This window comes from Anomalospiza imberbis, chromosome 1, assembly GCF_031753505.1.
Source record: "Anomalospiza imberbis isolate Cuckoo-Finch-1a 21T00152 chromosome 1, ASM3175350v1, whole genome shotgun sequence".
NCBI lineage: Eukaryota > Metazoa > Chordata > Aves > Passeriformes > Viduidae > Anomalospiza > Anomalospiza imberbis.
The window spans coordinates 129,659,385-129,684,151 of NC_089681.1; the positions used below are offsets into that span (position 1 = coordinate 129,659,385).

The window sequence follows — 24,767 nt, forward strand, 5'->3', positions numbered from 1 at the left end:
CATGCAATTTAAACCTGTATCGTGTACACCATAAGAATTCATTTCAGGTTATGTGGCCATTCCCAGGCAATATCAGATAGCATTCACTATTTGATCAGACTATAACTTTACATTACCAAACAATGAAAACAGATTTTGTTAAGAAATGTTGTCATCTCAAAGCACAGGAGTATGTTGCAATGTCTTTATTATACAGTCCTTATGCTGTTTGGAGAGAATAAAGTATCCTTCCCTCCTTCCCCAGTAGCACCTTTAGAGATTGCCTATCAGCCTAAACATTAAAATATTACTTGGAGCAGTTGCTAGAAACCATTACTAAATGAGAGTCTCAGTCTCAATAGCTACCAAACACCATGGGAACCAAAAGGTGCAACCTCCAGCAGGGTTGGTCCCTTGTTGAAAAACAACTTAGTGAATCCAGCAGAATGTGCCACCGCATGAAACTTAATGTGTGCCTGTACATGGCTGTGAGCCAGAGTCTTAAACAACCTATCTTAAACAACCTGTCTGAACAACCTTACTGGATATAAAATCCAGAAACTTGCATCAGTGTAATACGCAAAATGTAAAATCCATCAATTTGAAATTAGTGTAATAGGCAAATCCATTTATTTTAGGGAGAAACATATTCTGTACATCTAATTTCTCAACCAGTGCCGAAGAATACAGCTAAATACAGCTGCTGATAAATGGAACGGCAAAATGCATTTGTGTAAAGATATGCAAATAAGTATACACTGACCATTACATAAAATTAAGTATCAAGGCTTTTGCTATGTTAATTCAGTGTGTAAGTCAGGAGCAGGAGAATTACTGATTTAAGAAAAAAAGGAATTAAATTTTTATAACTGTTCCAATACCTGAGGTAAAAAAAAAAATACTGTATCAAATGCTCTGCAGGCTGCTGCAGCTGAATACCCACACCCTGTGTGCAGTGCAGCACATTTACATAAATACACAAGGTGAATGGCTTCTCCAGACAGGATTCTGTGATACTGTGTGCATTATCATGTAAAAAGTAAGGCCTGCCCCCAAGAAACACACAAAATAATTCCATCTGTCTTAAGCAGAGCTGTATTTAGAGTAATGCTAGCAATCACTGTACTTCATAAACACAGTGTCTTACAGACTATAACACAATAACTGATATTATACTGAAAATCTAACGGTGTCTAAAGCAATTTGTTTCTTTTAAATTACATGTTCTTGGACCCATCTGTGAAAACTGGGAGGTTAATTATGATAGTACATTGCATAATTCCACAGCTAAATGCTAAAGTAGTTCTACATAAATGCCATATGTTTGTCTTAGAAAAACTAAAAAGATTAATTAGGAGGCCAAGGCCAGTACTTTGGAAAGTAATACTCTCAACACAATTAGATCCTTACACTGCCTACTATGTAAATTGAAGTTTTAATTAATAGGTAAAGCATTAGTCATGGAAAAACTAAAAAATCACAAATTCTAAATTGCATTCACCAGACTTTTTTTTACTGAAATCACTTATAAGAAGACACTCTACACAAGCCAATCACAAAAAAAGACAATTTAAACTTGATATATGCTTTTCATCAAGGAGCTACCTGTTAAGCATTTCAGTCCTGTTCTCCTGTACATTATTCTCACCTATTTAAAGTTACCTGATAACACCAATAAAGAAAAGCTCCAATAAACAAACTATAACTAGGAAGCAGAGTAAGTTTGAAAAGTTAACTCAACAGCCTAAGGTCCTTCAAGAGCCTAGCAGCTACTTCTCTATCTTTGAATCTGGCTTAATCCAGCTTTCACTTTTAGCCTACTCCGCTACAAAGCAAAATCTCTTATAGCCATCACTCTCCTGAATAAAGTAAAGGGTTATTTTGGCTTGATTCATAGATCACTGATTGTGAAGAGAGCACTTCCCTAAAATTCAATACACTCTGGACCATATCTAGAACATACAGTCACTTTACTCACCACATATTCAAACACAAGTGTCAAGGTCTCCTTGGTGTGAATGATGTCATGAAGCAGCACAATGTTTGCATGTTTCAATCCTTTCAAAAGAGAAGCTGAAAAGCAAAACATACATGTTACCTTACAGAGTATCCAGATATTTTATATTGATTTCTTCTCTTTTTTAGTGACTTAAATGAGCTTCATAACCTGACAATCAATAGTTGTACTTTAGTATCTTCTATGTTCATGAGTCCCACCCATCCAGTTTTTGATGATCACACCTTCCCATTTAATGCTATTTTCTCCACCTTGCTGGTCACCCAGCCTCACTCTGAGGTCAAAATGAGCTGGAGCAAGAGATTCTTTCTTTACACAGCCTCCTCTAAGTGAATCACTCATGTCTGAGCAACCAGACACCAAGAGCACTCCTACACTCAAAGGTATTTTTTTTCTCTCAGACAAAAGTCAATCATGTATTTTCAGAACATGTATTTTCCTTCTAATCCAACACAACAGAGTTCTGTCTAAATTAAGTGCAGCATCTATCCTAAGAAAAGGGGTTTAAGCAATAATACTCCTTTCTCTCAAATAGAGATTTAATGAATCTTTTGTATCAGCCAATGAGAATAGATACATGGTATTTTCTCACTATATTTTTTAAAGGTACATGTTTAATGTTCCACAAGACATGGCATATTTTAGCAATATATGCTGACAAGCCATGTGTTGTTACCAAGGTCATTCTGTTGTCAGTGCCTTGTCATCTCATGCATACATCTTAGCAGGACTATCAGTCACCCCAGCAAGTAAATAATAGATACAAAGACATGCAAATGAGTGGTACATTTCTAAACTGAATAATGTGGAACTTTCTTCTCTCACCCTTCTACTTTTGTCAAAGAAAAAAAAATGAAAGGCTAAATGTGTGTCTCAATCCTTTACTGTGCAGAAAGGAAACTACAGAGCTTCCACAGCACTGTTACCCCTTGCTGTCCTATTCAAGGTTTTCGATCAGGCTGAGGTAACTCCAGGGGTCATCTGGCTTTGAATTAAAATAAGTACATATCATCTCTCATACTGGTCTTTAGGAGATCAATTTGACAAGTTAATCACTCTAGGAAGCAACACAAAAGCAACATGGAGTCTGGCTGCATCAGTCTTCCTCCACAAGCATCCTTAGCATCAAACTCTGGAGTTCATCCTAGGCAGAAGGCAGACAGCAAAGAGGAAAATACCATAAAGCTGCTTCAAAGTGAGTATCATCACAGATTGCATGAAGACAGGACTGCAAACCTGCAAGGAAGCTCTATGACCAAGAATGAGGCAACCCAACAACCTGGATGAAGAGATGATAAGGAAAATTTCAAAAGAGTTTGCTTTAGCCTGCACTCCACAGCTCATGCTATTTAGAGAGCCAGCACAGGGGAGTCTTTCTTGTGCTGTGATTTTGTTGCCACTGAGCTGTGAAACAGCTACTGTAATTACACATAAGAATTTTAGACATTTGACCAGTGCATGTCTAGAAACTGTAAATATCCCACAAATTAAATAGAGGCCTTTTTTGGAAAAGAAGAGCCATGAGCAGTTTTCAAGGGATTCTCATCTTAGAACTTGGACGATTTCTTGGAACTAAAGCTCAGAGAGATTTGGATATGTTGGGGTTTTCTTAAAGAAAATGATGAGAAATTGCTGCTGGAAAAAGGTATGGATACAAACAAAAGATAAAGAACAACTGTTTTGAAAGGTACCTTCTAACAGAAACAAGAACTTTTAACCTGGGGAAACCCTAAGAAGATTTCACCTGAAGTAATTGAGGTTTTCACCAGCTCTTTCCTCAAACCTTATTGAATGACCACACATTCACAGACACTGTGAACAAAAAAACTTCCTCCTAGCAGAGCCTGTGTCGAACTGTAATAGTATTTATGGTCTCTGTCAGCTTTTGCTGTTCAGATCATCACCTGAGGCCTTTAATTCCTCTAGCTGGCCATTACTTTGTTGCTAGAATCTCTACAAGGGTCATTAAAGCTTAAACAGTACATTGAAAGCAGCTTACCTCGAGGTCTTTGCAAATACTGTCTTTCCCCTTTGTCCCCTCCCCCACTCTTATTTATCTTCTCTAATATCCAATTCTCCCCTTTTACAGCCTCAATAAATCAGCATCTGCCATATATTACAAGAACTATAAAATATCACCTGCAGGGTGAAATTTCTGTCTTCTTCATTAGTCCAAGTGAAATAAAGTAGGTAATACAGCACAGAGAGCTAAGTCCTCTTAATTGCGCTAATTTTACACTGCAGAAATAACCAATTACACTACCAATTTATATTGTGAGAAAACAAATATAACTGATGAAAGTAAGAGAATTACCCCACATGTTCTTCTATCTGGACTTATCATTAAGATGGTCTGTCTTGTGAAAACAGTTTTGTTTCTTAAAAAAATAAAAGGGAGGGGGGCAGGGAGGAAATTAAAAACAGAAAAAACAAGTTGTCTGAAAGAGGTAAGCTGTTTCTTCTTCCACAGAGTACTTTAAAAACAAAATTAAATATGAACCATAATATGGATGTTTTTCCCAGAAAAACAGCTTTTCAGAACAAATTACCTATACACCTCCTCTTTTGGGCAAGTTCTTACACAAAGGGGATAGAACTTTGGATGAACTCCACTAATTCAAAGACAAAATCCAGAAATCCACATCCAAAAGAATAAAAAGGAGTCCAGAGAATATGTCAGCATCAGCCTGAGACAAGGCTGACTTTACCTTTGAAGCTGCCAACACAGCTGCTATTGGAGCTCAGTGAGAAGCCAGGTGATGCTGTGCCTGGTGTAACTTCTAGAACAAAACAATTCTGTCAGAGAAGGCCACCTCCACCCAGTGATTATTACCCACAGATTTCACGGAGTTGTTTTCTTTTAAGATAAAAAGACTAAAATGTTTTTGAAAAAGCATTGCAACAACTCACAAAAGTGGGACCAATGTACTAGTACTCACTATACTCTTAACATGTATTTTCAATAACAAAATTATACAATGCTGCTTCAAAAGTACTGGCACTCTTTTTTTACCCTTGGTATGAAATGTAAGATAAACAGATGGCACTTCTAATTAATTTCTCCAAAGAGTTCTAAAGAAAAACAGCAGCAAGGAATGTTAAAATTCATTTTTAAAACACTTTATACAAAGTATTATATGGGTTTGAATGGCCAGGTGCTTTCTTTGTCACCTGTGTTTGCACAGTCTCACACAGCAAATTCTAGTAGTAAAACCCAAGGAAGGCAAATTGTTGACATACTTCAACAATTAACAACATCACAGATGATGATTTCTGTGACTTTTACACAAGATCATGATCTGAGTTGCTAAATGTACCAACACTCCACACTTTCCATCAAGGGCTAATAACCATATTTGCATACTTAAAGGAAACACATTGCATTTGCTTGAATAACCATCACAGGCTTGGCTTCCAACAAGGGAATGCTCTCATCTATTATGAGCTCCTGGCAAGCTGCCATATCACTTGTGCTGGTCAAGGAGGTTTTTGCTGTTCCCAGATGAGCTGCATTCTAAAGTACACTCACTCCACGAGCAAGGCAAGCCAGATGGACTGCAGCCAACTCTTACCCAAAACCTGAGTAGCATCAGTAAATCAGTGCTTCGCTCCCTGCGGGGTTTACAGGATCAGCTCAAGCCTGACACTCCATTTAACAAAGTCTTGTGACTTTTATATCAGCCTCGGCTTGGGAGTGTTTTGAAAAAGGCTATTCCCGTATCTCATAAAGTAATATTTCACAGTTGTTTGATAAATTCTACAAAAATAACTATTACTATTGACTCCCAGGTCATATGGAAGATCTTTTCACTAGCAAAATAGTAGTTGTGGACATGGTAAGTACATTAAGCTCAAACATTAATTATGGTCCTTTGATCATCCATTCAGTCTTTCAGTTCCTATCATTTTATTCTCACTTTGTAAAAAATCACAAATCTCCACTGTAGCTTTAGACAGAAGAATAACCCATAGTTTTCAAACTGGCTGATATTTCAGTGACCTGGAAGCATTTCTCAGCAGCCGCAGAACTCGGTCTCATGCTGCCCATATGCACCATAACGTACAACTGCTGGTGATGCTCTCTCATATTTCCACATTTTCAACATTTTTCTAAAAAGTATAACTATAAAAATACCTGCCTTCCTCAGTAACTGGGGTGTCCTCTGGGATTACTGTGCACCAGTGCTAACTATTGCTCATGCTGCTACTTACATGCAGTGCTCACCCTTCCTCACTGCCACTCCAGGAGGATTTCTCTCATCAGGATACTTTTGAAAACTGCACACCACGGAAGCTTGCCCTTCTCTAATGCTGTTAAAGCAACTGTGCATCTTTGCTGCCCTGTTGGATTTCTGAGACACCAAAGAACACATTCTAGTCAGTAACACAAATCTGTGAAAGCAAGTAAGCTGCTGTGCTTCAGAGCCAAGCAATTTATCTTTAAAATTCTGCAGCTTGTCACACTCTGCAGACACAACGGTGCTCTCTGTCAGAGTGCCAACTTCCTTGCATACACAGTTGGGATCAGTCTCTGAGCTCTCCTGGAAAGGCATCCTTAGTGAGAAAACATTCAGGGTTTTTTTTGCGTATAATCATGTCTCCTGAACAAACACACTCAAATGTCTTACTGCCTGCACAAACTACAGTTCTGCTTCTCTCCCAGCAACTTATTTTCAATCTATACATCTTTCATAGCAATTTTTAAAATTTGGCCTGAGAGCACAACGTCCCATATACTTCTCATCCACTTCCCACACAGCAGGGATTTCTGTGTGCAAAATGTTTCTTAGAATTCTACCACAGAGACAGGAATTCAGCACTCTGTTGGTTTTGCAGCAATAAATGTGCAGTAATTTCCTCCTCAGAAATGCAGTCCCCAAATCTACACTTTGCTATTTTCCAGTTCACCCATCTGAAATTATTTACTGCAAGCAAATAGCTTTGCTGTCCTAGAACCCTAACATAACAAAATTCAATTCAGTGAAAACTGTACATCCTAGGTAAGACCACACTGACCAGAAACTTCCCATCTTCTCACCACAGGATATATTCTGCAGAATGATTATTATTTATAGCACATATGTAATCCCAAGTAATTGATTTTAGAGCTGCATACCTATAAACATGCAGAATTGGTCAGCTTCCATTCTGATCTTAGTGGACACAATGCAATAAAGATATATAGGCCACTCTCCAGCTTGGAAAACTTTTTAGGAGGAAGTTTCATAAAAAATGGCAAAAGAATTGGTGAGGTACAGAAAGAAGAAAAAACAGAACAGAAAACTTTAGATGGGTTATTACATGAGCTTAGCTCAATTACCTTCTTTACTACTAATTCCAACCTCATGAAAGTCTCTTCTAAATCTAACAAATAGTCCTTATTCTAGTTCTCATTAAGTCAAAAAACCAACAGTCTGCCATTAAGGAAGCAAACAGTGCTTCACATGCTTGCAAGTATTTGGTAATCCTTCAACTGTAGGTTGCTTTGCTGGAGGGACTACATGGATCAAATTAGCTTCATTTACCTCCTCAGCTTCAATTCAGGCTTACACGAGTGACCTGAACTTTTAACCAAGTATTTTTTTTTTTGTCTGTGAAACTTCTTCTTGCTGCTCCTTCTTGAAAGGATAGTATGATTTTAGAAAAGAAATACAGAAAAAGGGTGTGTGTAACAACACATAGGCACCGTCAAAGGTTCTTCTTGTTACAGCTGTAGTCCCCTAAGCAAAAGGCAAGTCACAAACCTGCTAAAATCTCTTTGCCTATTGAACTGGAATAAAACACTGGAAGGACTGATCAAATAAGCTCTGAAAAGCACTACAATATATTATTCTAGCAGTTATAGAGAAGACTGCTGCCATATGAAATGAATGTCTCTTTCATTACATTCTAGATATAAATATATGCATTGTGTATTGTTCCCAGTGCTCTTCCAACACAAGTGCAGATGGAGGTTAAAAATAATGAGACATCATCCTATTAAAGCCAGACTCTTTTGGAAAGCAATTACCATGTGCTACTCTTATCTTGTAGCAGCCAGTCATATTTTGCCTTCCCTATCCATTTCAGTATTCAAGAGGAGGAAACTGTGCAAACCAAAAATATGCTGTGTTTACAGAAAACAACTCTATAATGCAGGTAGCATGTGAAAGAATAGAACATTTCTATTACTTTTTGATGCACACATAGCATGAACAGGACTAATAACACAATCTATTTATAAAACCATCACTGGCAGTTTTTAGCCCTGTTATCGTGATGAATTTCAGACACTGTCTTCACATAAATATCTATCTACCTTAGGATTACTTTGGAAGTTTTCAACCTAAACAGTTCCTCCCATCTCTCAAAAACAGGCTTTAGTAACAACTTCAGTAACCCACTGAATAACTTTCCCTTTGGAAAAAAAAACAAACTCCTCAACCCAGTGTTTTGGAGTAGAGATTAAAAATCTGGGAAGAGGCCTTTAAAATAGAAATACATACTTTGCCATCTCTGTGAAACTACTCTAAATTTGGTCAAGTTAAAGCTTTGGAAATCGTCTCCTTGGGTCAGCCTGACTATCAGCAGTGTGAAAGGAAGGAGGAATACCAAAAAGGGGAGATGGCAGGAGAGGCTGCGACCCACAGTGGAAGCTAGGACAGCTGGGTAAGGAGAAAAAAAAGCTAGAGGATAAACGAACATCTTTCACAGGTGGAAAAACACGGGAAGTGGAAAGAGCACATAGACAAGACAGAAAAGGGACAGGATGCAGAGCACAGGTGGGCAAACACTCACATTTTGGGGGAAGTACACAAGAGCCTGCAGACACTAGCATATATTCTCCACTGATGTTCATACAAGAACCCAAGATTCCCACTGTTTTCAGCAGGAATCAATGAAAGTGTCTGGCAGTTTTCCTCATTCTCCTGCAATTTCAGTCTACAGACAGAAGCACCCTTCAAAGTACCAGTTAACATTTCAGTTCAAGTAGACGTGCTCATATGAGAGCTAGCAAATATATTGAAACATTGGAGTGCACATGCAACACCAGAAAATGTAAGAGAGATTTCCACTTGCTTTTTTAAACACTTGGAACATTACTTACACAAAAATCCAAATTAAAATAAGTAATGCTAGGCCATGCTAAGCACTCAAAACAGAGATGGACTACAATTACAGGGGCTACCACAATGCGAACTCCGAGATACACATTCCTGATGTCACTACCACGAGATAAGCCAGGGTTTCAGTTCGCAGCTGTTTCACATCTATCTTGCATTTCTCTCACACTTTGACAACCTGCAAATTCACAGCCTAACTTCTCCTGCAGTGACCAACTTGTGTTCTCGTACCCATTAACTGTTCTCAGGTCTTTAATTTTGTGTTACAGATTGAATAAATACAGTGGAAGGATCTTGCCCGTTCATGAGAGAAGGTGAAAACTCTACGAGATCTAAGTCAGAAGAAAATCAGCCTGATCTTTACCCTTACCTTACCACTGACTAAGCATAGCTTTAAGTCACTCAAGCTGTTAATATTACCATGTTCCCCATTTTCTGAACATTTCAACTTTTGATCTTCATTCACACTTACCAGAACAGCAGTGTGCATACAATTATTACAGAACTCCAAGCAACACTGTACACTGATATTACCCAGCATTATGCAAGTACTTTGAAAGTCATCTCAAAATCATTATTTAAAAGGACTCTTGGCAAATGGGGTGCTGACAAGATGAACAAATATTTAAGTAGTCAGAGTAGAGTGACTAGTGTTCTAGAAATTTTCAAAACCATCTGTGTTTTAGTAATGCACAGTAGGTGCCTATAGCTAGAGCCACCCATCAAGAACATTAAATTAAATTAATCGATCATCTTCTGACACGGGCAGAGATCACACAGCAGGAGCAAACATGGTGCTGTTGTGTAATTAAGGAAAGAACAGTAGAAGAAGAGAGACCAAATTAAGTTTTCACAGGTAAACTTAATTCTGACAATTTCTTAACAACTGACTTTGCAACCATAATAAAGATCCTCTGCTTTAAATGGTGTATCTGCAATATTAGTATTACCTTGTTCAAATGAAGGAGTAAACAACCAAGTACCAGAACTGAACCTCATGCTCTGCTGAAGTCAATGAGCATTTTGTTACTCACTTTTACCAATGCATCAATATGACAAGAAATCACTTAACCTTATGTACCTGCAATGAATATTTTTTTTTTGTACACAGAAGACAGAAAAACATCATAGGAAATAATTAAATTGCATTGACATGAAACTCAGTTGCCTACCAGCATACTTGAGACACTACTTACAAATGAGGAATTCTACAGAAAAGCTATTTAAAAAAAAAATTACTTTTGCTCTATTTCTCAGTGGGCCATTTCCTTCAGAAAAAAAAAAAGCTGCATGAAAAGCAGACTCATTTGTCAGCACACACTTCAGGCAGCAGAAAAAAAAGGCTTGTGGCATATGTCTTGCTATTTTTCAAAAACGGAGCGAGACAGGAGTCTTTAAAAGATCATGTCAATTTTCTTCTTCTGGGTGGGTGAGGCTCAACATGCCTCTTTGCCCATAAGTGGAAAATAAAGCTGGAATGCTCATAGCATTGCTGCGTCTCTTGTGGAACGGTTTAGATGCTAAAGAAAGGCAGACTCGGTAGAAAGCTAGCAAACAACTATTTTTACAACTATTTTAGTAAACAAAATCTATCACAGTGAAAATAAGGCATACTGTTCTGTACCTGAAAAGAGAAAAACATGGAGTGTATGTAGGAAAAGAACAAAAATGTTATAATGAAGCAAATGAAATGCAGTTACTGTGTAACTTGCCCTAAAAAGCAACTCAAAATAATGAACTATTAGGCTCTTAAGCATCATTAGAATGATTGATGTATGAATAATATCTAGAACATCTTAAAAACATCTTTAAAGACAGGAAATAATCTTAATTCAGATTAGATCTCTTTGATGCCTTTTATAAAATTTTTAATTTTTTTTCTTTCCCATCTAAAAATATGCTAAGCATGCAGAATACAAAATGGCAATATTCCCTCAAGTAACTTGTAAACTAATTTCTACCATGACAAAAGCAATAGTGATGAAGCAAGCTTGCAGACACTATAGCAGCAAAACTCATCAAGGGTTAAATTATTTTCCAGACTAAATTAGTTGAAAGATTATATTGGCAATGGACAGCCATGCTTTACCATGACCAATAAAGCCCTCTGGTGCCAACATTGCTGGACATCCACTATGCAAGCACATAATCTGAAAATACATTTTAAGTGTTTTTTCACATGTGAAGGCCCTATCAATTCACAAGGAACAGATATATTTTCCTCCTTCTGGTTTGCCCTGTGGTCTCTAGGTATTGTCTTGGTTCTCACCCCATCACTGAATTGTCATTTACTCTTGCAGTTCATAGTACCCATCAACAGTGTTAGTTGAATTCAAAGTGCAAGCATGAAGAGGAAACAGAAAAACAGGGAGTCCCAGGATTTTTGCTTTATTCGCCTCAGAATGTAACTGTATCCAAATCAGTATGACTGCAAACTTTAGAAATTTACATTTAAATGACAGTGAGACCTGTTATTATCATGGCACTCTCTAGAGCAGCATGTGCTTATTGAAAGGTAGGGGACATTGTTCAGCTTGGAAATATGTGTTATACAGGACCAAAATTTTCATTTAAGCAAAAGATAGCAAGTCCTGTATGTTTCTTTAAAAAGCAGCTGGCCCTCATAGAGAGCCAGAGAGGTGCCAGAACAAAAAAGATGAGCTGAAGGAATGTCTCAGCTTCACGGAGTTGACAGCCATAGCTGACAGTGACAGGGTGCAAAAGCAAAGTGATGCTCAGAGGAGGCCTAGTTGAGGTAAGGTAGTGATTTCTATCCTCCTACTTTTGCTAAAAACATACCCATAATTTTCAAGTACAGATTCAAAATTACCTGTGCAGATGCATGACATGGATCAAACTATGGATCTAAATCATACTGGAAGCCATTCTGAGCAATGCCATAATTAAAGCACTCCTAAGAAATGTGAGAAAACACATTAAAAGCATCTTTGAGCATAACCCATTAACACCACAGGTGGTAAGACTTTTTTTTTTAAAGGACAACTCAACAGCTTGTCTGTCTACTACATACAGATATAAAACATCCAGCCCCCTTGAAAATATACTCAGTTCTTCCATCCTGTTGTGTCATTCATCAATTATAATTACAGCAATTTTCTGTTTACTTTTCCAGATAGAATTCTTTTTATAGAATCACAGTAATTAACAATGACAGTAGCAAAATTGATAGCCCTGCTTCTTAAAGTACCTGTTCCTCTAAAATGGCACTGCTACCTTAACAGACTTTAAACAAATGTCCTCATCTTTTCCAATTTGTGCCTAACAGTGTTTGTTCCAGTCAAAACAGGTCAGATCTTTTCCAAGAGAGAACTAGAGAACAAATATGCTCTTTAATGTTGCTGACCTTTTTTTCAAACACTTCTCTGAACTCATTCATTGAAAGGTGGCCTTCAAAAGTTAGACTTCAGAAGAAGGAAATGCTTTTTCTAGTTTCAGTGAAAATTTGCCCAGTTTCTCAAAGTTTACATCTAGTCAATGGAAAATTGTACTTTAAAGCTGCACTTAAGCAGCTAAAATCTCCCAGAGAATCCATCCTCCCTGTCCGACCCAAGAAATCTGGAGTACAACACCAGTTATAGATAGGACAGTGGCTATCAGGAGAACAATTCTAACAGTTTCCCCAAAATTTCAATCACAAACCTGGTTTTGGCTGAATGCATCTCCAAGTACTGTACTCCACTTCTGCTCCCCCCTCTTCAACTCTGCTAATGAAAAAATGGTGGGAAATGCTAGTCCTGTCCAATTAGATTCCCCATTCTCCATGCCATAGGCTCCTGACTGAGGCCAGCCAAAGTCATCAACCCTTCCCTTCTTCCTACTATTGCTTTCTTACTCTGGTGTTGCTTTGAATGACATTGAATTTGCATTCTTCCAAACTTCCTGTGATAGTTGGTGCAATGCCCACACCAACATCTATTCCTAACCTCCATTTCTCCTAGTTCTCCTCCCTACCACTGCCCAGGTACAGACAGTGCCAAGCATTCAGTGGGGAAGTCTTCTCCAGGCTGCCAGAGCATGTCAGAAAGGGAAACAAGAAGGCTAGAGCAAATACAGAAGGGAAATGGGGACAAAAATGCATGGATAATACATGTAGAGTTTATAACTGTTAATATGAGAAAAAAAATCCAAAAACAAAGCTACATGCAAAGCAGGAAGTTTTATACCTCTGCACTGAAAATTGCTACCTAAAAAGCCAGTTTCACAAAGAGACTTTCATAGGCTTAGGACAAGCTAATAATCCAAGATCCAATAGTTTAAATCCTGGTTCATCATCCCACATAGTACATGAGCCTAGAGATACAGACAATTCTTTAGTTGCCTCTTTAAATCCTTCTTGCTTATTGTTATAGCTAAACAAAAAAGTGCCTTGCTTACCAAACACAAGAGGCAAGAAGTTTCTTGTTCCTGAAGAGAAATGGAACAGAAAACAAGTAGGGGACCTTATGCAGCAAGACTTAGAAGAAGCACGACAACGTGCCTAAATTGTACTTCTCTATAACTTCCTTTTTCAATTAGAAAGACAAAGCTAATGAAATACTAATAGATTGAGTGCTGAATCAATAAGTATAGCAGAAACTCTTCCTGATGAGGTCCTTTTTAATTGCAGAAAGCAAGCAAGGAGAAACATCAAACTTCAGCTGTTAATTTGATTTGACCAAGCACAAACTGGACTAGCCCACTCAGTGTTCGACTATGTTGCCAGTATGGGACCTGAACACCACAAAACTACTGCATATAATCTCCTTATCAATGTAGCACTATCACATGGTCGAAGATGAAATGCTATCTCACCAGCTGATCCCAAACAAACTTGCCCAACACAAACAGAGGACTCTTCAGTGTAATGCAAGTGCACTGAAGTTTTAAGTTCAGTGTAAGCAACAATTTCACACACATGAGACCAAGGTTCAGTAATATGGCAAAGCCATAATTGCTTTGAAGTAGTTTCTGAACCTCTGAAAGTCTTTGGAACGTGTTTTTTTCTCTAAAGAATCCTTTTCCAAGCAACTCTTGAAGATAGCTGATCTGCAACAGTATTTTGAGGCACTGCAAAAGGGCAAACACATTTTTGGTTTCTACAACTAAAGTGAGAACATCTTAGTATTCTGGAAAACACAGCTCAATCACTGTAGAGTCCTTGGAACTCTTTACTAGCGATTTGCTGCCTCATCACCTCATGCCAAGTAAATCAAAGAATGACTTAACAAAGCCACCAAATTTTTATCAGCCACGTTTTTCTCCCAAATGAACACACTCTGACCTAAAAAAGGTCACAGGAATTACAGAAGTACCCATAGGCACTAATGAATCTTTTTCCTCCTTTAGCATGGCTAGTTAGTGTGTATGTTATATCAGACATTCTGCAACAGTAAACTGCACCTCTAAGAGAAATTGATAAATATGGAATACTAAATCCTTGTTCCAACATGTGCCAGAAAGTTTTGGCTAAAAATCAAGAATTGAAAACTCTAACAGCACATTCCAGTTCAGATACTGATATTAAAATAGTGGCAGTTAAAGTGCTAACATTCACAAGGCTAAACATACTCCCCAAATTCACAATATGGTTCAATATTTCACATAGCTCCAACCGTATGAAAGTAGAACAAAAATATTAAAAAAAATTACAAAAAAAGATCAGTCAATCAAACAGGCACAGGAACCTTACTCATTTATTTCTAATAAGGGCTCAGCACCCCAGTGATGACAGATCACAGACACTGTGAGGTCCATCAAAATGCCTCTCTCTCCCCCAGCTGGTTTAGAAACTTATATATGACAGCCTGATAATATTTAGAACAAACTGACAGGATCTCCACAGATAAACAAACCTGGTCTGAGGCAGTAAAACACATTCCTCTCCCAAAGTTCTCTGACCACAATAAACTACCTCTAAAATATTAAGAACCATTTACCTGAGAAGAAACTACAGTTGCACATATCCATATCTTGAAGGTGTCGTTGATGTTAACTGTACAATGAGTGCTACACATGATAGGAAACACAGCAGTGTCTTTGTCATTAAAGAGTGTATGATTATCTGCAGGTATTTTTCCAACATTTTGTTGGGCTTTAACAAGTGCTGTTAAAAAAAACTTGTCCTTGTATACAGTTTGGCTTTCATTTCACTTGAGAAGCTTTTATAAACTTGTTTACATAATTCTCAAAGACGTAGATTCATAACTGTCAATGATTTTACAAGGTTAATGGCCTCTGTAATTAAAACAAATGAATGGGAAATTCAACTTTAAATTCATGCACTTCAGTCAACCAGAAAAACAGCAAACTCTGCAAAGAACATGGGTGTGTGACCCAGACTAAACTCACCTTTTGCTGACTGCTCCAAAACAATGTACAGAAAAGAAGATACTTCTATTAATGATGCACTTAGACTCTGGAGTAATTTGAAGCCTAAAATACTAGGTACCAAGATTAATGGAATTTCTAGTCTAGTTTCCAGATGTAGATGCATCTCAGACATACTTTTAGTCCAGAGGTTAGCAAACAACAAACACAGAAACCAGAATAAAACTTTGTACTGTATGATACTGAAGGCTCAAAAATACAGATTGTCTTTTCAGGAGCATGTCTATTTTTGAAGATAGTTTTGATTTACTTTAAAGCTCACTTTCTTTTATTTTTTATTTGGACCTCTAGCTTTTAATTAGTGTATTTTTAACTAAATGAACTGAATCCATATCATGCCTCAAAAATTTTTATATTGAATTAATTGACATACATTAGTAAGAAAAAGCCTAGATCTCACCATACTCTTTTTTTAAGATTAAATAATCAGAAGCTGCAATTATTATAACCAAATTTCTCTGTGGAACTAAAACTTCTGCCATCCAAATATCACTAAAGAACTTGATTCGAGAGTAACAACACATCAGAAATTCAGTCTAGAAAAAAATTAAAGGAATAAAATCTCCTGATATTTAAGGGGGTTTTTAAAGGTTCAAATGTTTCCTATTGCCTCAGAGAGGTCAGAAGTTGCTTTGTGCCCTCGAACTGTGATCAGGAGTTATTCACATGTAATTGAATGTGACATTCTACTTTCTTGTCCACAGCCACAAAAATGGATGAAAAACATGAATGCATGGGCTGATGGCAAGATGGGACCATTATTAATGCAATTCATAAGCCTCTTGGACTTCTGGCAGAAATCTGACAGAAAGGTGGTAAAGTCTTGAACACACTATCCACAGATCTACGCTTTTATAGGTTATTCAGTTTGACCTCCTTAGCAGAAGAAGCCATTTCCAAGCGCATAAATTTTTACTGAGCATATCTTTAGAAAGACATCCATTGTCTTGCAACAACCCAGCACTATAAGTGCCCCAAAATTCATTTCCATTTGGAAGAGTAAGAAGTCTATCGAATCCTTACACTGATAGCTTACACAATGCCTGCTTCATCAGACTTTTCATGAAGACTAGACATTGCTCCAAAACTTTTTCTTTGGTTTTTATATAGATTTGTATTAATTTGTGCAAGCAAGACTGAGAGTCAGCAGCATTCAGATACACATCCATGCCATCACTTGAATTTTGTTTGTGAGCCCCAGCTACAACCCTTAGCTTCTCCACTGGCATGCAAAATAAAGCATTTTTGATTATGCAAATAGTCCTCTGTTCTGTGAATAGGGCCTCAAGTGATTCAAATGCTAATTCTGTTAGAAACCTTGATGCCAAGCCAGTATTTAAACCATGTCAGCTTTATAACCAAGACTTTCTGAGAAACACGTAATTGCAAAGTGAAAAATATCTTTTAGAACCAGAAATACATAAAGTAACCTGGAGAAGTGAGAAAGTTTCTTCAGCTTTCTGTCAATGGCCCTGCAACCTGCTGGGTTTAGCTTTGAGTTAGATGCCCCTTTGGGAACTGGCAGTTTCCTAGCAGAGGCAATGTAGGCACTGCTGCACTGAAAAAACCAGAAATGAAACAACAAAAGCAAATTTTTATCTTGTCCAGAGAATAATGTGCTATATAGTTGGGGTTTATGTCTTCCTGTTTTCTTAATAAAACCTTCACACAATCCAGTGAATGCCTGCATGAAAATGTCCTTGCCATTATTAAGCATGTTTTTTGAGCCTCAGAGCACAAAAAAGAGCAAGCATGCATCCTTGATTTCAGAGAAACAGGGGGAAAGGGAAGTGAGTGAGAATGTGTATGTGAAATGTGCGAAAAGCTTTTCTTTTTAGTTTGCAAGCAGTTTTGATTTACTTTTCTTCCCCCGATTAGTTGCATTTAACATACTACAGTACTTTGTTCTCTCAAGTTCTAGGAGATATGAGGGAAGGGAGGACATTTTCAGATGGAAACCAGCCACATTGGCACTGCAGTCAGCCTGTGTTCAAAGTTACATTGATGGTACATTTCTACCACCCTCTTGACTTCCTTGATTGCTGTGGTCAGGAAAACCAGCTGACGAATAAGGCTAAGTAAAACCTGTGGATCTAATTATCTGTACATTAACGCAATTAGCTGTACAACTGAGGTCTTAGCTGTACAAATAAGACAGGCTTCAGAGAACTAACCTGAAGTTTAAGTTGCCTATAGACAAAAAAAACCCCAAAAAGGGTGTTAGGAAACTTCCACATGAGGTCCAAGTCAAAAAATTAAATAACATAAACTACCTGTCATTGATGGTGCCAGTTTTGAGAATCTCCTCAAGGCAAAACCCAGAGGAGAGAATCCTGATTTACATTAAGTTCCTCCTAACACCCCAAAGTAAAAGAAAACTGGTCTATATCATTTCTGCATTGATTAAGGGAACTCTGAAACATGCACCACAAAACACATACAACAAACAAGCTATATCAGATCAGAACAGATACAAATCACTGGGTTTAGCACACCTAAAATATCCTTATTTACAATAAGGATATTTTCCTTCACTTTGTTTTAAGTTCACTTTTCAGTTGGCTCCAGCTAAATCTGCTGCCAGCTGAGAAGCTGTGGAAGTTTTTTACAAGTGGCTCAGACCTCAAAAATTCAGAAATACACAGTTCCAGATTCTACAGCTGAATATCTCATAGTGATGACTTTTACACTCCACTGTCATGGCTTATATTTTAGTAAATGGGTCAGAGGTGGAAGGCCACACATCCTATTACCAGTCTCTGAACCATCCAGTTCCCCTTCATCTCAGCAGAGAAATGCGACACATTATCAGCTTTTTTTTAATATTGCTTACTCGGGGGGAACATTCTGAAGTAAAATAATGTGGATATTCATTTTCATTGCTTTGAAGAAGACAGTAAAGGTCAAGTTCTAATATTGAAATGCTGCTCTCTTCATATTGATTATAAAGCCTGAAAGCAGGAACTTCACCCATGCTGGAAGAAGAGACCCCATTATGAAGCCTGTATTGCAATTCTGTATAATTCCTGAAAGATAATCTCACACCTCTCCAAGCAAAAACTGAAAAACTGAAATGAAATGCTTGCAGCACAATCTTCAGGTTACAGTAAAATACAAAAGAGAAAAAAGAGCAGTGCTGTCTCCCGAAGGAATGGTCTCACCCAGACAACTGTGCCTACAGCATCTGACAGCTGGTAGACCAAAGGAAAAAAGGAGCCTGTGAAGAAACAGAAAAGAAGGAATATATTTTGTCTCACATATATATCTTTAAAATAAGATGTATTTCTACCACTTTTTTCACTGTTTTGATTATAACTGACCTTTTCCTGCCTATGAGAATGGTATTAGTGCTTCTTAATGACTACAGTGGTTGCTGCCATATTTTATGCCAGTACAAAGATGTAAGCTGCTGAAAATATTTCTCACCTATTTCAGTTTAGAAACAATTCATGCCTAAAATTTTCAGCAAATTACTGTGAACTATACATAGCATTTTACCATACTGGGATTTTTTACTTCCCTGTATACACAACATATTTAAAGAAGAATTGAATCATTACCACAAAAGATGGTAATAAAAAGCAGAAAAACAAAATGCTGCAGTAGTCTCATCCACTCAGGCTGCCTATCTTCTCAACTGGCAAGTCTCTACTTAGGCCATGGCCCCATCATTTGAAAATAAGTGTCATTTTCCCTTTGATATAGGAGTGATTTGTTAGATATTAAAAGAGAAACTTCTTGTATCTGTAGAGACTAAAGGTGTTTAATTTTATAAATAAGTTAAAAATTTGAAGTATACTAGTGGGTTTTTTCTCAAAGGAAGTAAAAGTACTTATTGTGCTGTGGACAAAAGCATTGAAAGCAAAGATATTGTGGATCCAGCAGAAGCACATGCACATCTTCATTGCTACGTTCGTGTCTGAAGAACCAAGACAATTTTTAAATTATTTATACACATCAAGAGAATTAGGATAATTCATTCACAAACTTTCTGTGTTAGAAATTCACAAAACTATTCTGATGATGTTTATGAATGATGACTGAATTCAGTAGCAAGAAGAAGGTGGCATGTCTCAGACATGACTTTTGATGAAGATGGACAACTTTCACAGGAAGCATTTTTACTTTATCCAGACCTGGGTACATAACCAACTCACATTAGACATTCTATGGGTTGATCAAAGGCAGTATGTGACCCTTCACAGAGGATTTTGCTCTTTGACGGACAGGATCAATTGTTTTTCTAACTCTTAAAAAGACAGGAGACACATGAACGCACAACACACATGCACCCATACACTTCTTTCCATATATGCAGTGGTGTATCTCCTTCAAAGGGGAGAGCTGTAACACAAGGAAACCAAACAACCTTCTAAAGTCCTTATTTTGTACTTTACCTAAAGTTGAAACCAATTTTGCTGAGATACCACAGTCATCTATTAGTTTTACATGTTAAAAAGACCATGGATAAAACTGAAGCTGACTAAACTGGTTCGAACACTGAGTTGCCACCCTGCTTTGGTATTTTTGAAATCCAGGACACAGCAGTAGAAAAACACACACAGAGATCTTGACAAAGACAAATGTCTTTGTGCAGATTTGAAGTCACAACTTTCATTATAAGGCTAAATTATATTGTTGTCTAGATTATCCCTTCTGCAAAAGAGAGATATGACAAAGAAAAAACAATTAGAAGAACTAGCTAGGTTCAGGAGACATTTCTTTGCCTCAACATCAGAGATATCATATTTTTATTTCACCAGGTGGCCATGAAAGATACTGGCACTTGGATGGGTACCTGAGGGTCTCCAAGCAGTTTCACTTGAAACATGCCATCACTTGCTAACACCTCCTCTCATATTAAGAAGCTGGTTTCTGTACTACCAATTCAATCTGCTCCATCCAGGATATGGTCACAAGGTAAAAACTAATGCTACTTGGAGAAGGATTAACTTAGCTCTACTTTTTTTGGTGGCAGAATATGCTGTAAGAGGACATTAACTTTACCTACAGCATAAAAAGACAGACTCTCAACAACTTCCACTCAAACAAGAAAGCCATGAGGGCTGCATAAGGGTTCTGTATGACTTATAGATGCATATTATCTTTATATACAAAGAAAGGATTGCCAGCCTTCTTGTATTCTCCAAATTCTGAGATTGTCATGTGTTTTCTACCCTTCTTGTCATACTACCAGGGACAAGAAGAGCAGCAGATCAGAATCTATAAGGCAACAGTTCCAACTTCTGCATTAAACAGGGAAGAGAAGAAACAGTTTTTGAGCAGAAGAAATCTGCTCAATCCAGAAAGCCCCAGGGGCAAAAAGACAAGTCAGACAGCCCAGAACCTCAGGTCAGAGGAAACTGTAAGCAAAAGCCATACTAAGAAGGTTTCAATAGCACTTGTGAACTAATGGATTTGCAACATTCCAGTGCTGGAACTGGCACAAAATCCCTTCTCCAACACTTCCCATGTGAGCAATGAGGATGCACAGACAACTTCTTCAGTAGAAGTAGGGCAGAGCCTGAAAGGTCTGCCATTAAGTTAACATAACAAGGATGAAGAAAGAATTCTTGACAGCAAAATGATCATATTAAAAAAAAATCTTTAAATTGTCACCTCATTCTTTTCTTGCTTGAACTGTTCTCAAGAACAAAAGCCAGAAGAAGGTCACAGCCTGAATATCAAAAGTACTGAATAAAGATTCAATTGATACAGTTGTGTTCCACCTCAGCAGGCCACAGATAAAATGTTGGAGGGGGAATGGGAGGAGGACAGAGGGGATGGAATATTCTGTGGAACAAATCTAGTTCTATGAAACTGGATCATTTGGAATTTGCATTTGTACTTATCAGAAAAGCACGACACGTTTCCTAGATGATGGCAGTTCATTATAGATTTTAAAATTTATAACATGATTCTCAAAGGGAAACACCAAAATTTATGCTATATTTATGTAATCCCAGCTCTCCTGAAGGTTTTCTAATTGAGAAAACTCCTAATTTGTTAGATGGTTAAAAAAAAGGGGAAAAAAGGAAATACTATGTTCAGTTTGTGAATAGTCAAGTACAAAGAAACAAACTGGACAGACGTTTTCTATCTACCATTTCTGACCACCCTATGTGGCCCACCAAAAAGAAGTAAGTAGCACAGTGTAATTTGGACACACTAAAAAGCCGGATAAAATAACATCATAACTTGCACTGTATAGAAAACTATCGGATCTCCCATGTTCATCGTAGATGACAAAGAATTCAGTTCACCCGCTTCAGCCAGCCAGTCCAACCGCTTTCAAGGAAAAGCAAATGAATACAGTCAGTAAAAAAAAAAAAATTAGCAGCCAGAGTTGGAGAGAACAGCAGGAGGGAAACAAGAGTAAAGATGAAACTCCTGCTGCTTCCAAGCTCCATATCACATTGCCAAAGATCTAACACACTCCTAGACATACACAACTGCACATGCAGGAGAAAGCATAAATGAAACATAGCTGAAAATCTGAGCTATCAAAAAAAATATTCAGAACAAACCTCCACAACTTAAAAGCATTTTGTCTATTATTAATGTTCAAGAAGAAATAGTATACACTTCTCTGCAACATGAAAGGGTATTTAATAAGTAACTTCCAAAAGTCTTGGAAATTTTAAAAGTTGACTTAATTTCATGGAAAAGGTCCTAGTACATCCTTTTCCAGATGTACTGCAGTTTTTGAAGCCCAGTCTGTCTTAATTTGAGAACTCTTTTAACTCAAGGAAACCCACAGTTTGGATAAAGCTGCAGGGTGACCATAAGAGAAAGAGACCAGACAGAGAAATTAAAATTGCTGGAGTTTCTTTATTTTTGAATATTCTTGCCCTTAAATATCCAATGACACAGTGTCCCAGAGGTTCTTGGCTTGTGTGTTTTATTTTTAACAACACTGAAAAACAAAGCTGTTATGACTCCAAGCCCAACTGGCTTTGCCGGGACTTTACAGCTAATTGAGCCGTCGCTATTTAGCCTGCAGACGCACCAGCTCTGCCAGCTCTGTAGGCCATGAAAAGGCTCCCCAAGCTACAGCCAAGCTACTGTCCTTTTCTTTTTTAACTTAACTGCTCCAAAGCCATGTGGCTTTTGGGGAGAGTGAGCTTATCCTCAGGCTCTAAACCATAGACACAAAAACCCCAATAGTAACTCTTGTGACATGTACACTCAGAATAGCTACATCTCCATAATCTTAAACATAATCTCTTGAAGTTCCCTGAGGCTTGTTGAGCCAGAGATATGTGAAGCTTTTAAGCATTTCAGTTATGGAAATTCAAATTTCTTGACTGGGCTTTGTAAAGGAAATCTGAAAGTCCTCCAAACTCCTATCACTAAAAAGAAAGCAGTTGTTAAGCTTCCTTATTAGGAAAAAAAAAGAAAAAAAACCGCAACAAAAAAAACAGCCAAACCAACCCTGAATAAAATTAATAGATCTACTTTACGTAAGTGGATGATTTAACTTCCAATTAAAAAAAAAAAATATATTCTTTACTGGAAGATGAAGACAGGATTTTCACTGCAATTTTCATGTTTACCTTCTACCAGTAGATCAACCAATAACTCTTCAAAAAATATAGGCAGATACTGTTTCACTGTGACCTTGACTCATGGCATACAATCTTCCAGACCTATTCTAATACAACAAATAGGAGGCTTATGACCATGAGTCATCCCACCAGTGCCATGAGGTCATTTGTTGACTTCAGTGTTGAAAAGACCATTACGCTACATATCACTGAGCTGGGGAGTGCCTGCAATAACTCAGGTCATAATGCAGGATGAAGTCACAAGAATTATACCTACTGAGTCAAAATACAATTTCCTGGAGCTCTTCCTTAGATGTTACAGGTACAGAATCTGCTGTTTCTCCAGGATAATACAAAAGCTCAGCTACTTTACATCACTTGCAGCATTGTTAACACCAATCACTGTTTTCCACTGTGCAGCAGTTAGGAACACCAGGCAATAAATTACACATTCACTCAGGTAAGAGCTTTCCCTTGGCAAACTCCTGATCTTCCCTGTATTCTTTTCTTAGCAGTTATTCCACTGTGATTTTCTACAGATAAAAGTTTTGTAAAGATTTATCCCTTCCAGCTGGACAATTTCAGAAAGGGAGGCCTCAGAAAACCTCCCATCTTCAAAGAGGCTGTCTGGTATAAATATATGAGGATAATATATAATATATTATAATATAGAAAATATATTATATAACACACATATAGAATATAAAATATATAAATCCTGGGGAATAAATGTGAACTCTCATTTCTTTCTTAGAGACTCTTTCAGATTTTCATTTTTTGTTTCTATTATAATCACAGAATGGCCTCGGTCAGAAGAGACTTTAAAGATCATCAAGTTCCAACCCCCTGGCACAGGCAGGGACACCTTTCACTAGACCAGGTTGCTCAGAGCCTCATTCAAACTGGCCTTGAACATTTCCAGGGATGGGACAGCTATAATTTCTCTGGGCAACCTGTTCCAGTACCTCACAACCCTCACAGTAAAAAAATTCTTCTTAATATCTACTCTTTGTCAGTTTAAAGCCGTTTCCCTGTGTCCTGTCACCACATGCGCTTGCTAAAAGTCCCTCTTTGTCTTTCCTGTAGGCACCTTTAGGTACTAGAAGGCTGCAAATAGGTAACTCCTACGCCTACGCCTTCCCTTTTCCAGACTGAATAAACCAAATTCTCTCAGCCTTTCCCCACAGGAAAGCTATCCCCTCTATCCCTCTAATCATCTTGGCAGCCTCCTCTTGATTCACTCCTACCACACACCATGAGATAAAGACGCAGAGGCCCAAAACTTTGAAGACTTCCGAAGATGTTCTGTGGCTAAGAGTTAAGCATCTCTTTTCCATGCTCTATACTGGCACTCAGATGCACTAAGTGTTCTCCCACAACTCACAAAATAAACTTATTCAATATGCACGATAAACTGCTCTTTAAAAATTAAAAAATAATCATTAAGCAATTGTATTCTTTGTAATTTTGTAATGGAAGACAGCAGATGCTTCCAGAGCACTTATGTTGTATTTCTGCATGCTGCTATCCATATGTGGCATTTAGACGACAGCCTTTGACATTTAAGTAGATGGAAGAGTAGTATCTGAGAAACTGTCAAATCAAAGATGTAAAGCCTGTCCCATGAGTACCTTTAAATGTGACACACAAATTGGTACAAATACATATAAATGACAACATACAAATACAGTAATTAATAAAAAGAAAACCAAACTGAAAGTTGCCCAATCATGG

The 24,767-nt window shown here is 37.6% G+C and overlaps 1 protein-coding gene across 6 annotated transcripts in view; it reads right to left on the bottom strand.

The window, feature by feature from the left end:
* Positions 1 to 24,767, bottom strand: part of CDK14 (cyclin dependent kinase 14) — a 384,029-nt gene that overhangs the window by 250,523 nt on the left and 108,739 nt on the right. For all 6 annotated transcript variants that reach the window (XR_011005641.1, XM_068211387.1, XM_068211377.1 and 3 more), the window contains one exon: positions 1,958 to 2,052. Coding sequence is in view for 5 of the 6 variants with exons in the window: in XM_068211387.1 (XP_068067488.1) it covers positions 1,958 to 2,052 (95 nt within the window). In the remaining variant the exon portion in view is untranslated. The remainder of the gene's footprint in view (positions 1 to 1,957; positions 2,053 to 24,767) is intronic.